Source organism: Pterocles gutturalis, unplaced genomic scaffold (assembly GCF_000699245.1).
Source record: "Pterocles gutturalis isolate BGI_N339 unplaced genomic scaffold, ASM69924v1 scaffold23914, whole genome shotgun sequence".
Lineage (NCBI taxonomy): Eukaryota > Metazoa > Chordata > Aves > Pterocliformes > Pteroclidae > Pterocles > Pterocles gutturalis.
The window spans coordinates 44,488-59,045 of record NW_010136536.1 but is presented as its reverse complement, the minus strand read 5'-3'; the positions used below and the strand labels follow the sequence as shown (position 1 = coordinate 59,045).

The window sequence follows — 14,558 nt, the reverse complement described above, 5'->3', positions numbered from 1 at the left end:
AAGAGTTATTGTGGATACGTTAGCAGATACCTGGAAGTTGTCTGAGGGTGAGTCAGTAGCTGGAATAATCTCATTCCTGTTGAATTTACATCAGTTCATCTACTCAGTCATGTTGCTCCCCTCCATTTCTACTCAGTTGTGCTACAATGCTAGAAATGTGTCATATCTTACAGGTATATTGCAAGTTTCTTGTACATATTTTAAGTGGAAATAATCACGTAATCTACAACTCTGAGAAGATGCTGAGGAAAAGAGAATTTATGTGCATGTGTGTGTGCATGAGCAGTGTTGCTTTTAGGTTCTTAGCTCCTAAATGCAGGGTTTTTTAAAAAAAATACTTGCATAGAAATACATAACATCAGTGGAAAAATAAGTACTATTGCTATTCCTTTTCTCTCTCCCATAAGAGGATCACCTACTATCTTTCCTATAATATTGTTTCCCAATTTTCATGTGGATTTCTTCACAAATTGAGACAGTGTGTATCAGTGCCATCTGCTGACTCCAAGCAATATTACTCCACTGTTTGAACAGCTATGGGGAAAAGCATTTGACAATACAGATTTGTACAGGATGCAAAAGCAGGGATTAAATAAAATTATAGAGAAGGTGCATAGATATAATTTTGAAATGGTACAGAAGAAACTATCACACCAGCAAAATGGAAGAAGCCTTCCAACAGGAGATGCTTGGTGTAAATTGTGAATGTTTTACATAATTAATGTGTTTTCACTGATTATCGGGAGATCAACCCACCTGTAAAATGGCACAAGAAACTAACAGAGAAGGATCATGTCAGGTGCCAAGGCATTTGTTTGCTTTCCAAAACACTTAAATATTTATGCCCAGAGGCTCACTAAATCTGGGCTAAAATGCTTTACTTCTCCTAGTATCAGCTCACTAGAAGTAATAATTAAGTACCTTCAGAGGAAACTCAGAACCCAATACCACTAAACTAAGTCTGAGTTTCCATAAAATTTCCTGATAGGTTAAGGCTGAACAGAGCTAATAGTATCTCTCTGAAAATACGTAGGAAGGAGAAAACAAATTCTATTTTTAAACTCCTGTGTATATTTTTCAGTATATTTATAGCTTTTTGCATTTGTTTGTGTGTGCGGTTATATATTAAAATCTCTAAAGAGTTATTAAAACAAAAGGCAAATGGAACTAATCTATCTCTATCCAGTTCTCAATATGTCCCTAGATGCTTTTATGGCCACACTAGTTTTCAAGTCAGTGTATTGTAGGGAATAAAACAAAAAAAAAAGGGGTGGGGGAAATTAGGGTATGAAGAATAGAAAAGAACGTTCTTTACATTGAACAGTTAGAGGGATTTTAATTAAACTTTTAAAGAAGATAAATGCATCCACTTTTAAATTGTCTTTTCCTAGGCTGCATTTTGACTATGTAACCACACTGCACAGTGTTGTTATTGGTTGATAGTGATAGAAAATTTCTAATGGGATATTGAAATAGAAAGTTTTTAACAAAAATAAACCCTATCATTCCCAAGCCCAACTAAAAAAAAAAAAAAAAAAAAAAAAAAAAGAAAAGCAGTGCTTTGCTTTTTCAGCTATGAAGAAATATGGAAAAAAAGTGCAGTGAAGTCCAGAAAAAGAATGTCCTGAGAAGCAGGACTGACAATGAGCTTTTGACTGACTGCCCAGAGCTGTGACTCTGTCTTTTCTGTTGCTTGGCAACTCCATGTTATCACAAAGAAACTGATATTAAGTTGGAACAGGCTGGATGTGGTAATTTACGTGGGAAGATACTCTTGCAGTGGGAAAACCATTTTATTTCTAGTTTCTGTCAGCATAAGTAGGTTTCACATGATGAACTGTAGTACATCCCCTGTTGGGTGCATTTTACCTAAAAAGGTAAAGAGTGAGTCTGCCTTGGAAAGAGACTATGCAGAAAAAAAAAAAAAAAAAGAAAACCAACAAAACCCCCCACCTTGTTATTCATTAGACCTGCTCCTAGTGTCTACTCAGACATTTCTTCCAGCAGTAGTGACAAAAGCTTGTTTTCATACCTGTGTGGATCCAGTGCATATTAGAGAGATGGAGCTCAGGCATTATAATTTATACTATCACAGACCCTAAGAGCTGTTGATATTTGCCCAAGACCTCACTGTCTTATACAGATGTTAAAAGATGATGCTCACTTTATCTAGATAGACCCCGTTCTTGCTTTTGCATTGGCAACAGTTAAGTGCTAAGTTTCAATTGCACTTTGTTTCTTCCCTGCTGCAAGAAGAGGCTGCACATGTAGCAGTTACAGGATAATTTGAAGGTGGATAGAAAGAATGGCAAGGTTGTGCATATAAAGCAAATCTCATTGTGAAAGCTTTGTGCCACAAGAGATACATAATCCCTAAGGGTGTTTTTATGTTTGGGTTTAGGTCTAAGATTTAATTAGAAGGAGAGAAAGCACCGAAGACTCAGGACTTAATGCAAAGCCCTTTTTCTTAGATGTCTGGTTTACTCATAGCTCTACTGAACCACCACCACTGTCTCTCTGCATTTCCATCCTGCATAATTTCTAGTAATTTAACACCAACATACAGTCCTACAAGTAAGTACTTCACATGTCTTCAGGACTCCCTGTTCTGGCTTTGGTCAGCAAAACACTCCTTGTCTCCAGGCTTCTCTCTACTGCAGAGTTAACTTGAAACATAACTCAACTTTTGCCCTTGGCTCAAATCCCAGCCATACACAAAAACTTCTGACTTGAGTATGTTGATGATGTTCAGCTGAAGGGATTGGCCTGAACTGTCAGAAGGCATAGGCAGCAGCTTAGTTAGTTAGTTTAGCATAGTTAATACAGCTACCCACTGCTGCTCTGAGAACTTTTCATTGCCAAAAAAGGTGTATTTTTACTGTGGGATAATTAGCCTGAATTATCTATCCTTATTTAAAATAAAGCCCTCCATCTCTTTTTTTGCAGTGAAGTTCCCCGTTAACTCAGAGTGTCCCCTTTTGCTGAGGCTAAGCTAACTGAAGAGGGAATGAACTCTGCAATGAAAACAGCCCACAATGTCCTAGGCATCAAATAGACCCACAGACTGAAAGCAAAGTCCTTTTCTGAACAGATTTGACAGTGGGGAGGTAGCTTCCTTGCTTACTTTTCATTTGGCCATCACAGAATGTATCAGCTTGCATCCTATCTAGCAGACTAATGAGTTTGTCTCCTTCTTAATTTACCACATTACCTCCAATAAATCCAAAAATGCTCTGGGCTGTTATCTGACTTGGAAGGGAATAATTACTGGGCTGACTCCAGCAGCAAGCCTGGCTTAATTAAAACACAGTGTATTTCCTGAAAAGGTAGTGACCAATTTTATTCTGAGTGCAACTGAAAACAACTTTATAACAAAATGGAACAGATTAACTTTACTTTTGAACTGAGTCTCCTGCTAAATCATGAAGAGCTGATTTCTTACATCCCCTTACTATTGGCAGCTAGTGGCTAACTTTACCCACCTTAACTGTTGTTTTCCAAGCTAGTTGCTAACACATACCATCTGTTTCTTAAGCCCTGGCATTAGGATAACATAAAGCTTGCAGGCAGTCTCCCGTACCTTATGTTGGTTGCATTCACTCAAGCTCGCTGTAGAGTGTATTCTATGCCAAGTAGCAGCATCCTCTGGCTTGTGGGCCTTGCTAGCCTAAGGGCAGCAAAGCTGTAGCACCTCCTCTGTGTAGCAACAAAAATACCTCTATGCTTCCCATCATCTAGGGTTGAGGCGGGGCTTTCTGTAGATTGCAAGTGTTCTTTAAACAGCTTGGTCATTATGACTTTTATTAAGGGAAAAAAAAGCTGCTTCCTGTAGCACCCATATTTTCTGTCTGCAAGTTTCTCACTGGGAGGAAAAATTGCTGATATGTTTTTTTATTCTTGATTTCTGATGAGCACAGAACAAGTAAGAGTACATATATGAGACAGGCAAGGAGTAGTTAGGAGTATGTACCCAACACCATTCAGGGGTACACCCACCAAGGGAGGGAGCAAAGCTCTGGGGAGAGATGCTGTTGGCACAAATGAAGGCAAAGGATGCCTCCCATTGTGGCCAAGTGGAGCTCTCCAAGAGCATTTCTGGGTACCAAGACAATTTCCCAGGACTGGGGAACTGCTGAAAGCCATCACTCACATCTTGCCCACCATGCCTGTTAGCACCTGCAATTAGTTTCAGCTAGTCATAGTCTCAGATAATGTTTAAAGGAGGGTGGGAGGAAAGACGTAAGTTTACACATCTTTTTGTTTCCAGCACTACCTAAGTATCTCATATAAGACCAAATGACTCAGCAGGTGAGATATATAGCTTGCTACCTGCAAGATTTTTATTTCATATCTGTCTCAGGTTTATAATGACTGTAGGACTGAATTTGATCAAATATTAAACTGGATTCAGCAGCACTGTTATTGGCTTATATTAATGTTATGAAGTTAACTCTCTCAAGTCTTTTCTATAGTTATGGCTTCTTGTTGACTTGCAAGGATTGGTACAGAAATGAATTAAAAGGCAAGTTAAAATAAGAAATGATAAGAGTAAATCTACTTTATTTTTGTTTGGTACTGTTATCAACTCTGAAAATACAGCTGGTCTCCTTTGTTCTAGTACCAGTTCTACTATGGGAAATTACAAGGTGCATGGGTGTTTCTCTTAGGGTTCAGAAGAACCACAGAAGATGTAGGTGAATAAACAGACATGTTGAGCCAAGGTGCAAGTTATTTTATATGCCTAGAATGCAAAATGAATTTGCAAGCTGGAGAGCCAACAGCTATGGGACTGGGAAGGCAGTAAATTTGAATTTTGGGTACTAAAACACCAGCAAATCAAAACACAGCAGAGTAGACAAATCTTCTAAATGTTAAAGAAGAAAACACACACACACACAAAATCAGCAGAAACTTTTGCCTCCTTCGATAACATTGAGTATGACACATGGTTCTGTGAATTTTGATGGGTGGTGATACAAAAATTGTTCTATCTATTACTGACAGATGGTAAGTTTCTTGGTTTAAAAATACATAACTAGCTTGACCTCATGTACCTTGGTTTAAAAATAAAGATCTTTTTATAGCATGTCTCAATTTTGACAACCATACTGTGTAATAAAGATTGGATTCCATGTATAAGCACATTTTAAAAGCCTAAACCAGACTCACGGGGTAGGCTGATCCTCTGAGTTTGTGAAGTCCTCAGAAAGAGGACTCACAGCTGAATGTAATGGCTCCTTGTGTTTAACTCCAAAGTTTGAGTTGGTTGTGGGTTCAGCTTTGAATTTAAAAATGCATTTCCTTGTTTGGTATCTTTCGTGAATTTAATTTCAAAGATGTGTTAATACTAAGTTATCTGTCTTATTGTGATGGTAAGCCTGGAATAAATCTGCAGGAGTGAAACACAATTGAATCTATAAGTAAAATTACTTCTTCTTCATATTGCAGAGCACAGATAACTCAAATATATCTATAATTGCTCAGAACAAAAAGTGCTTTGACAATGATATTGTTTGCTCAAAGAATGTTTTCATCACTGTTGGAAACACTGAGATTTATTTTAGTGAACCTTCTGAGAAGCAGGTTAGTGATTTTCTTTCCTTTCTTTCCTTTTCTTTCCTTTTGCTTTAAGATAAGCATTCTGAAGTTACAACTCTAAACTATGAGTATGTTTTTTGAAAATGTCTCCAACATAGTGCAAGTGTCTAGGCCGGGATAAAGCAGCAGGTCCCAGGAAAAATCTTATTTTTTCCTTTTTTTTTTTTTTTTCAAGTTCTGTTTGTCCTACAAAGAAGACTACTCAAAAACCTCAAGCAGTTGAACCATATTGGCATTTATTTGTTTCTTTCCACTTGGTTTTGAAAGGGAAATGAAAGTACAAAATCAAAGTGAACTGAATGACTGAAAAGACAAAATATCAAAGTATTTAAACAACATTTGTAGTAATATTATTGATCAAGCTATATGCTAAAGTATTCTTCAGTATACGCTTTGTTATTAATTGGCTGCATACCTTGGTAGAATTACTTTATTAGGTCTTAATAAATATTCATTTCTGCCAGAAGACCTTAAGGGGACAGGAAAACAAATCTAACTATCAGCTTTGGAAGGCTGGATATTATACTGTGATACACTTTCCAGAACAAGACATCACAATTCTGTGGGATAAGAAGACAATGATGCATGTTAAAGTTGGACCTCAATGGAAGGTGAGCCAAAATAAAAGCCTGAGATTTTGTGTAGCTCTCTGTGTTGCTAATGTGATCTTTTATTGAATAACTATGATTGCCTTTTCTTCATGACCAACTTTATCATGGTGTTCAGCTGCTAACATTTCCCAGGTAAAGAGACAAAGAATGTGATTCTGTGGCTCAACTCCTTAAGAGAAGGGGTGGTTCCTACATGCACGCTTACTCTGTTGGTCCACACATTGCAACCTTGCAGATATACAGTGATTCAGCTCTGACTCAAAGTTACTCTGGGGGTGGGAAAAGAGGGTTAGTTTTGAGTTACCCAGTTCACTGCATGTTTTCATAATTGCTGAAACCAATGGAAAAGAAGCTTCCATATCTAGCAACGTGGAAGATGGCAGGTTTGTAGCACAGATTGGACTAGGCTGATGGTGGAACTGCACCCTGACATGTAGAGGCTGCTCAGATGAGCAGATGGAATCACATCTTGGTTTTAAATCAAGAAGACAAGATACAGGAAAGGATCTAGACAAAAACAGGCACTTAAACCTAATAAGTATACCAAGACACACTTCAGCCATGATGCAGAGAAGACTATGGAGGCTCTTTCTCTTGCCAGTTGCTCTTCTCTGTTCCGTTCCTACACCATCATCTGCCTTGGTGTCTCTGCAACTCAGACTTTGGGTCCTCGCAGACTTTCTCTGCACATTCAATATTTCTTTGTCTCAACCATGGACACGTATTGAGAGAGGGCTCTTTCCAGTGAAAGAAAGCACTCTATGCTAGAATACAATACCAGATTTTTTTGAAGCATAAATCAAAGTTACAATGACTATCTTCTCTGGTTTTAAAGCAACAGTATTATAGGCTTTTATCCCAGTAGCCGTAAAATGCCTACTTCACATACAAGCTGATTTATCAGTCATCAATATACACAGTGAAAAAAAAAATTCTGTTTTTGAGTAAGCTAGCAGGGAGCCCAGTTATACAGGTTTCATGCAGGGACATAAATACTTCAAGCTCTTTCTGTTTCCAATGACTGTTTCTTCCAGAGGCTCCAGTTCAGTAAGATAATGTCTGCAGCAGACCCTAAGGAAAAAATAATTCATCAGAGTGAGCCACAGCACCCGAGAAATACAACTCTACATTTTACTGTTGTGCAGAAATATCTTTTTCTCTATGTATGTGTATGCGCATATATATATACATACGCTTTTTCCATCAGCAGCAGCAGCACATGCTCCAACACAAGTTACAGCTGTCTCTTTTGTAACTGCTATTACAAATGTTCTTGCTATTGTGAGCTAAAATTAGAGGCAGCAAGTTTTAATGACAACAACTAGTCAAGCTTCACAATCATGAGGTAATTCACTTGAACTTTTGACTTTTGGACTGAATGCACTACTAAGCTTTCATAAAAAAATATGACTAGATTCCAGTCTCTTTTCACAGGCAGACAGTAAGAACAGGTTCTGGAAAAAAAGGAAGAAAAAAGGAAAACATAAATTTCTATTAAAAATTATTTGCAATATGGAACTGTCAGCATAGCAGAGAGTTAGATATTTTCAAAGTATAAGTCAGAGTTGCATTCACCTTTTTCAGTTTAAGAATGTGTTATTACACACGTCATTTTATACTATTGACTGTCAGTATATGTAAAATCCTTCTCCTTTAGGGTAAACTGTCAGGTTTGTGTGGAAATTTTGACAAATATACTTCAAATGATCTGACTACATCAAACAACATGGAGGTGAGAAATGCACAGGTGTTTGGAGACAGCTGGGTATTAGGACAGGTAAGTCCCATGTCCAGTGAAATTTCAGATAAAAAGGATGAGAATTTTAATTTATAAATTAACACATTATGAGCACATGATGTAGAGGGATTTTCTAAACTCATGGTCAATGTATAAGAGGACCTTTTAATTTTTATGTCTGTAAATATGAAATGTGTTAATAATGTCTTATGTCACAGCAAACATGCACTAAATTTAAATAAAACCAAACAACCTTTTTAGGAAAGAATATATTTTTCCCTATGTAAGATAATTATCATAGCTGTCTGGATTTCAGTTTTCTACAACATTAGATACATTGCTTCTAATATTTTGGATTCAGACCAATTTTAAAAACAACTAATTTCGCTGGTTTTGGAGGCACCAGGATATTGAAAGTAAATAGAATCTGAATGCTGGAAAAAAAAGGTCTGGAAAAAAGTTTCTTTCTGAACACTGAAAAAATAAAACAGTTATTTTTTTTTATTTGCAGTTTGTAAACAGAGAACAAACTGGGTGAGACAGAAAAGGCTCAGAACAGCATCAGGCACAACCCAGTATGAAAACTTGGGTTTCTGAGGAGAAGGAAAGAGGCTGTAGAGAGTGGATGACCACAACTGTGTTTTATAACACAGGAGAATAGGTATTTTATTAATCTGTGCTGAGAAGACATAAGGTTTTATAGCCTTATGAACCTCCTGAAAATCCAGTATTTGCAAAGCACTCCCTTAGGACGCTTGTGAGAACCAGTTTTTATTCTGTTCTTTCCTTGACTCATAGCAGGAAATTGAACCAAAATCTCTCACCTCATGAAAGAATATGAAACCTAGTCTGCTTTGAAGTAAATATTTTGAGGCTTCTCTCCCTCAATATCTCCCTTTGGATCCATTTTACATAAAATGTTTAAATTGTGTGAGCAAGCAAGGCAAATGAACAGTATTGGTGGTTATACTGCTTATCTAGAAGGTGGTACATAAAGAAATACGTAAATACTTTGTATAAAGTGTATGAATTTTCCTTTTCCAATTTATCAGTTAGTGGCTGCTTTAAAAAAGTGTGTAGTGTTTGCTTAGCATGTTAACTTTTAGATTGTTATGACCTTTGCTTATGCAGCTCAGATTTGCACTTGCCTTTTTGTGGCCATATATATATTTTTGTAAAATCTCACATAATCTTCTGATCTCTGTGGCTGCCAGAGCACTCAGGATCTGAGTTCAATATTGGCCTTGCAGAAAGCCTGAGCTCAACCAGACTTGCCCACTGCAGAGACAGATGAAGTGCCATTAGGGATTTTTTCAGAAAGGACCTTTGGCCTTCGTAGAGATGTATCCTGGTCATCTTTTCTGCAAAGGCTACATAGCTAGGGGCCTAGAACCCAACTCTTCTACTGGCAAGTGTGTTTTCATAGGCACTGTGAAGTCTGGGATGCTTCCAAAGGTTTCTCCCTCCTGGGAGTGGCAGCACATTTTCTCCATGGAGGCATCTGAGCATCCACACAGGAGGGCATAGTAGATCGGCACTGCAGCTGAGGCTGTGTCGAGACACCGTAATGCTGCCTATGGAGCCATCATTACCCTCTCCTGGGCTTCCCTGCTGCACCAAGAGAGCATGGTTTTGGGTGAACTCATGTTTTCTGAGCTGAATATAGTTTTGCTGTATTTTTGCATTCATTTGTTTTTTTTCTTGAAGAGAGACTTTAAGAGAGGGAGTTTTATCTCAGCCATTTTTGAGTTATCATGGTGATCTTTGGCTCTATTTTTTTTATGGGTCACTCTCTTCCTACTGCTGCTACTTTATTTGAACTTACAGGGCTAAAGCTATCTGTAGTGTGACTCCATTTAAAGTCAGTGCAAAATCACCCACCAGGGATGGATTTGGACTATGTTATTTGTTTGTGATGTTACAGTTGGTTGCTCTGGTAATGATTATAATGTGTCACAAAGAAAACATTTTGTCTTTATGGACTGAGCAGACAGCAGGAACATTGTAGTACTTCAGAACAAAACACAAGGATTCTTTTTTTGTGCGAATGTTTTCAATTATAACAACAAACCAGAGAAAGGGGAAAATGAAGAAGATTTAAACTTTATTTTTGTTTTCTGAGTATGCAGGTATTAAATTATATTACACTATAGTGTACCTGAGACCACGGTAAACACACCTTTGTATAAAGTGTTTGTGGTGTTTTTGCTTGTTTTTAAGTGCAAGAGCCCAAATGAAACACTAAGACCATGTGAGGTACATCAGAGCAAGTTCCCTTATGCCAAAAAGGAATGCTCAATTTTATACAGTGATGTTTTTGCACCTTGTCGCAATGTGGTAAGTTTATTAACTATCCAAGATGTGCTCTCATGTAGGAAAAGATTAAAATTCCAGTAATTAATTTCTTCTTGCCATTCCCCACAGTCTGAATGCCATGGAGGATACAGAGTAGAGCCCTGCAAGTACCTCTTTGTGGGTGGGCTACGTCTGTGCAGAGCTCCTTGTTACTTTCGAGACTGGAGCCTAAACATAACAGTGATAACTGGGAGCCATGAGTTAGTAGACTGGATAATCAAGTTTCTGTTCTCTTTAGGTTTTATTTATATCTTGTATTTATACAGGTAACTAAATTTTTAAGGCTTTTGTATATATTGCAGGGTTCTAAAATAAGTGTTTGTATAACATGCTTGCAGCTTATCTCAAGTGGTTTTATTTTGTTAACTGTTCTGCTCAGTATAGAAAGAAATATGAGAGAATGAGATTTCAGCTTCAGAGTTATTAATATTTTTAATTGGGTGACAGCTTTTCATCTGCTTTTTATCGAATCTCTGAGGTTTGGTGTCCTTGTTTTCCCAACACCTGGCTGAGCCTGGGACTTGAGTTAAAAGAATGTTTTAAAATTCAGTTTAGACAAGATGGGGACAACAATAACTTCTGTGGGAATATTTTATTCCATTTTAGTCCACCCTTTATCAATACATGACATGTTCTATACATTTTTCTCTATTTCTGATTTTAGCATCCCAGAGGTATTTAGTTATCAAAGGTGCTTCTTTATACCTGTGCAAGCAAGAACCACTACGACATTTTGCCCCAGTCTCTCTCTCCTTTTTTTTTTTTTTAAATGACTATTAATACCAAATGAGATCATTAGATATCCCAGCTGAACCTCCTGATTTTCAGGACCGAAGTTTGATATCAACATGGTTTTATGTGGGGCCCCCAACATAAAAAAGACCTGGACCTATTGGAGAGAGTCCAGAGGAGATCCACGAAATTGGTCAGAGTGCTGGAGCACCTCCCCTATGAGGACAGGCTGAAAGAGTTGGGGTTGTTCAGCCTGGAGAAAAGAAGGCTCTGAGGAGACTTAAAGCAGCCTTCCAATACCTGAAGGGGGCTACAGGAGAGATGGGGAGGCACTCTTTATCAGGGAGTGTAGTGAGAGGACAAGGGGTAATGGGTATAAGCTGAAAGAGGGTAGGTTTAGATTAGATATTAGGAAGAAATTTTTCACTGTGAGGGTGGTGAGGCACTGGAACAGGTTGTCCAGGGAAGTTGTGGATGCCCCATCCCTGGAGGTGTTCAAGGCCAGGCTGGATGAGGCTTTGAGCAACCTGGTCTAGTCGAGCGTGTTCCTGTCCATGGCAGGGGGGTTGGAACTTGATGATCTTTAAGGTCCTTTCCAACCCAAACCATTCTATGATTCTATGGTTCTATGGTTAGGAATTTGCCTGAGGAGAAGGTTACAGTAGCTTAACCCAAGAGATTTATTAATGTTGACTTCAGTTACTATGTAAAGAATTTTTTGAGCATGTGCCTGAGAACATAGCAATGACTGTATTTTCAAAATGGAAAGTAATAAAAATGGAACTTTTGAGAGTTTTTAAGGAGCTGTATTATTATAACTCATAAAGAAAGATGTTTTCTCTTGAACATTCATTTTCTATATCTTATCCATGTTGCGATTAAAATTTGCAAACATTCAGCCAAAAAATTAGCATAATTATGTTAAAAATGCATGTCAGGTGCAAGGCATGTCACTTAATTACTACTCAAGTATTTTCACATGCATATATTTATCTTGTATGGAATAGTGTGTAAAGCAAACATCTTTCAGATGTTTATACAACATATTCATCATTGTTTGAATAGATGGCTCTTACATATGTAATATAAAGTGACCTCCTCTCAAGGATATCTGCAGCTGGCTGCATAGGTGGGGAACTGGGTGCCAAGGAAAAAAAAGCTCAAGCAGAGACTGACATTGGGAGCACAGAAGGAACAGAAAGTGTAGATGTGGGTTTCAGGATGTGGTTGGAGCAACGCTCTTACAGTTGCTCCTGTGGTGCGGTTGGTGGAGGATCCTGCTGTGCATGGAGGCAAGTTCGCGGTGTGGGACAGGCAGCCTCAGAGTTCAGCTGAGGCTGGAAAACCCTGTTTTCAGGGAGAAAAAATCTTGCATCTCTGGCTGTCAGGGACTGATGGATTGCAGTTGCCCAGCTAAGTGCTGAACTCTGCAAGGGCTGAGGAGCCTCAACACTTACAGAAAAAAAAGTCTTCCTCATAATTCCTCAATTTAGCAGGCGCTTTGACCTGAGACTCCCAGTTTGTTACAACAGCACGATGTTGCTGACCCATGGAGATGCTCTCCTGCGGACATGAGAGACAGGTTGAGCTCGCTGGAGCCAATCTGCAGTTTGGTGGTTCTTGTGAAATGACTACAGCAATTTTCAATGGAGTTAACGCTCATGCCCACACACCAGTGGTATCCTTGTTTTCAAAATAAGAATAAGAATGAAAGTAAAATGGCATCTCTCTCCACTAAGTCAGAAAAACAGTCTTTGTATCCCTGCCTGCTTCTAGCAACTGCCAGCTGAGAAGCTGTCTCCATGTTAGATAAGTGCTGCTTTGTTACAGAGATGGTATTTCTCTAATGTAATGTGTGCCATTTGAGTGCCCTGCAACTGAGCTAGACTAGAGTCTAAACTGAAGAAAAGCATTGCTTTAAACATTCCATGTGTTCAGTAAGAACACTGTTTTGGAAATGTTGCTCAACATTACAAAGAAGTTTAATAAAACCCCAAAATAGTATATCACATAAAGCCATGAAATAATGTGGTAGGATTTTAGAGTGAGCATGTGGGTTTCTGATCTAATGAAGGTTTGTGGGCAATGTATATTAAAATCTAGATAAGTGCAGAAATATTTTTCTGCAAAATGTCACCAGTGTGCTCAAGCTTTCTTTCCCTGATCAAAACTCCCTCACAAATTATTACTTTAATTACTTGATAATCAGAGCTGTAGCTCTGACTCTGTTGTTGTTCATGCAAAACTGACAGGATGACTACAGATGGCAGTATTTGCCTTATAAAAACATAACTGCCAGCCTCAAAATACTCTCCAAAATGAACAGCAAGTGTGTGGACAGACATACTTGTCAATAGTCACTGATGACTGAAATTTTCTCTTGGCCTATAACATTGGTACAAGGTGATCATTCAAAGTGTCCTTTTTGTGTAGGAATGTAACCATACCTTAGAAAATACCTTATTTTTATCTTAATTTCTTTCAATCAATACAGAGGTAGCATTCCGTCTGAAAATAGCGCAACAGGAATAGATACAGCTCATGCAATGAAGTCACCAGCCCTCTTTTTTTTTTTTTTTTTTTCCTCTTCCACCCCACCCTGCCCCCCAGATTGATGTGACTTCTTTCGTCAAAAATTGTCACACGGACACATGCAACTGCCATCTTGGTGGGGACTGTGAGTGCTTGTGTACCAGTATTGCAGCTTATGCCCACAAGTGCTGCCAGCAAGGAGCAGCGATTCACTGGCGATCTCCTTCGCTCTGTGGTATGTACCTGGAATGGCCTCACTGAAGCTCATCTTTGAGGCATCTTTGGCCTTTTACTGCCCAGTAATACAAATGTGACAGAAGCACGTGGATAATAAATGCACTTCACATTTTTCAAGTTGTCTCTGTGTTAGCCATTAGTCTTGTACACCCAAATTTGCTGTCTTACTGAAGAGGGCTGGCTGTGCGCAGGGTGTGCCAGCCAGACACTGTTGGAAAGCCATCGGTACTCCAGACCTGGGATGTGTCCAGTGTTCTGTGTAGGGCTGCAAAGAGATTCAGTCTATTCTACTTGTCATTGACAGTGAGAAGGGTTCTCAACTGTAGAATAATTCATATTACAGGTCTGCTGTCCTTGCATATCTATTTAAATACAGTGGTATGTAACTGAATAAAAGCCTAAGGAAATAAAGTCACTGACTGAAACACATTATGGGAAATGAAACTTCCTCTGATGAAAGTGAATTTTACATTTTTAGGATGCAGATATGCATAGATTCTGTTGTTACTTTGTAATAGTAATGTGCTTGTTTTCTTTTTCTTCTAGCTTATGACTGTGAATATTACAATCAAGGTATGTAGTATTTGATATTTGTGTCTTTGATTCATCCTCATATTTATATACCTTGCTGAATATACTTACTCTTCATGTTTTCTATCATGCCAGATAGCTATGTGCTAGAAACAAATCTGTACTTCCTGGTTCCAAAATTGAATCTATTTTTATAAAGCATTTAGTTGCAGATAATTCTGCAT

The 14,558-nt window shown here is 38.3% G+C and overlaps 1 protein-coding gene across 1 annotated transcript in view; it reads left to right on the top strand.

The window, feature by feature from the left end:
• The window catches only part of OTOGL (otogelin-like), a 97,277-nt gene that overhangs the window by 45,193 nt on the left and 37,526 nt on the right, over nucleotides 1-14,558 (top strand). Inside the window, exons 26-31 of the mRNA XM_010082351.1 lie at nucleotides 5,449-5,583; nucleotides 6,066-6,209; nucleotides 7,867-7,986; nucleotides 10,168-10,284; nucleotides 13,645-13,801; nucleotides 14,350-14,376. Coding sequence (XP_010080653.1) covers nucleotides 5,449-5,583; nucleotides 6,066-6,209; nucleotides 7,867-7,986; nucleotides 10,168-10,284; nucleotides 13,645-13,801; nucleotides 14,350-14,376 — 700 coding nt within the window. The remainder of the gene's footprint in view (nucleotides 1-5,448; nucleotides 5,584-6,065; nucleotides 6,210-7,866; nucleotides 7,987-10,167; nucleotides 10,285-13,644; nucleotides 13,802-14,349; nucleotides 14,377-14,558) is intronic.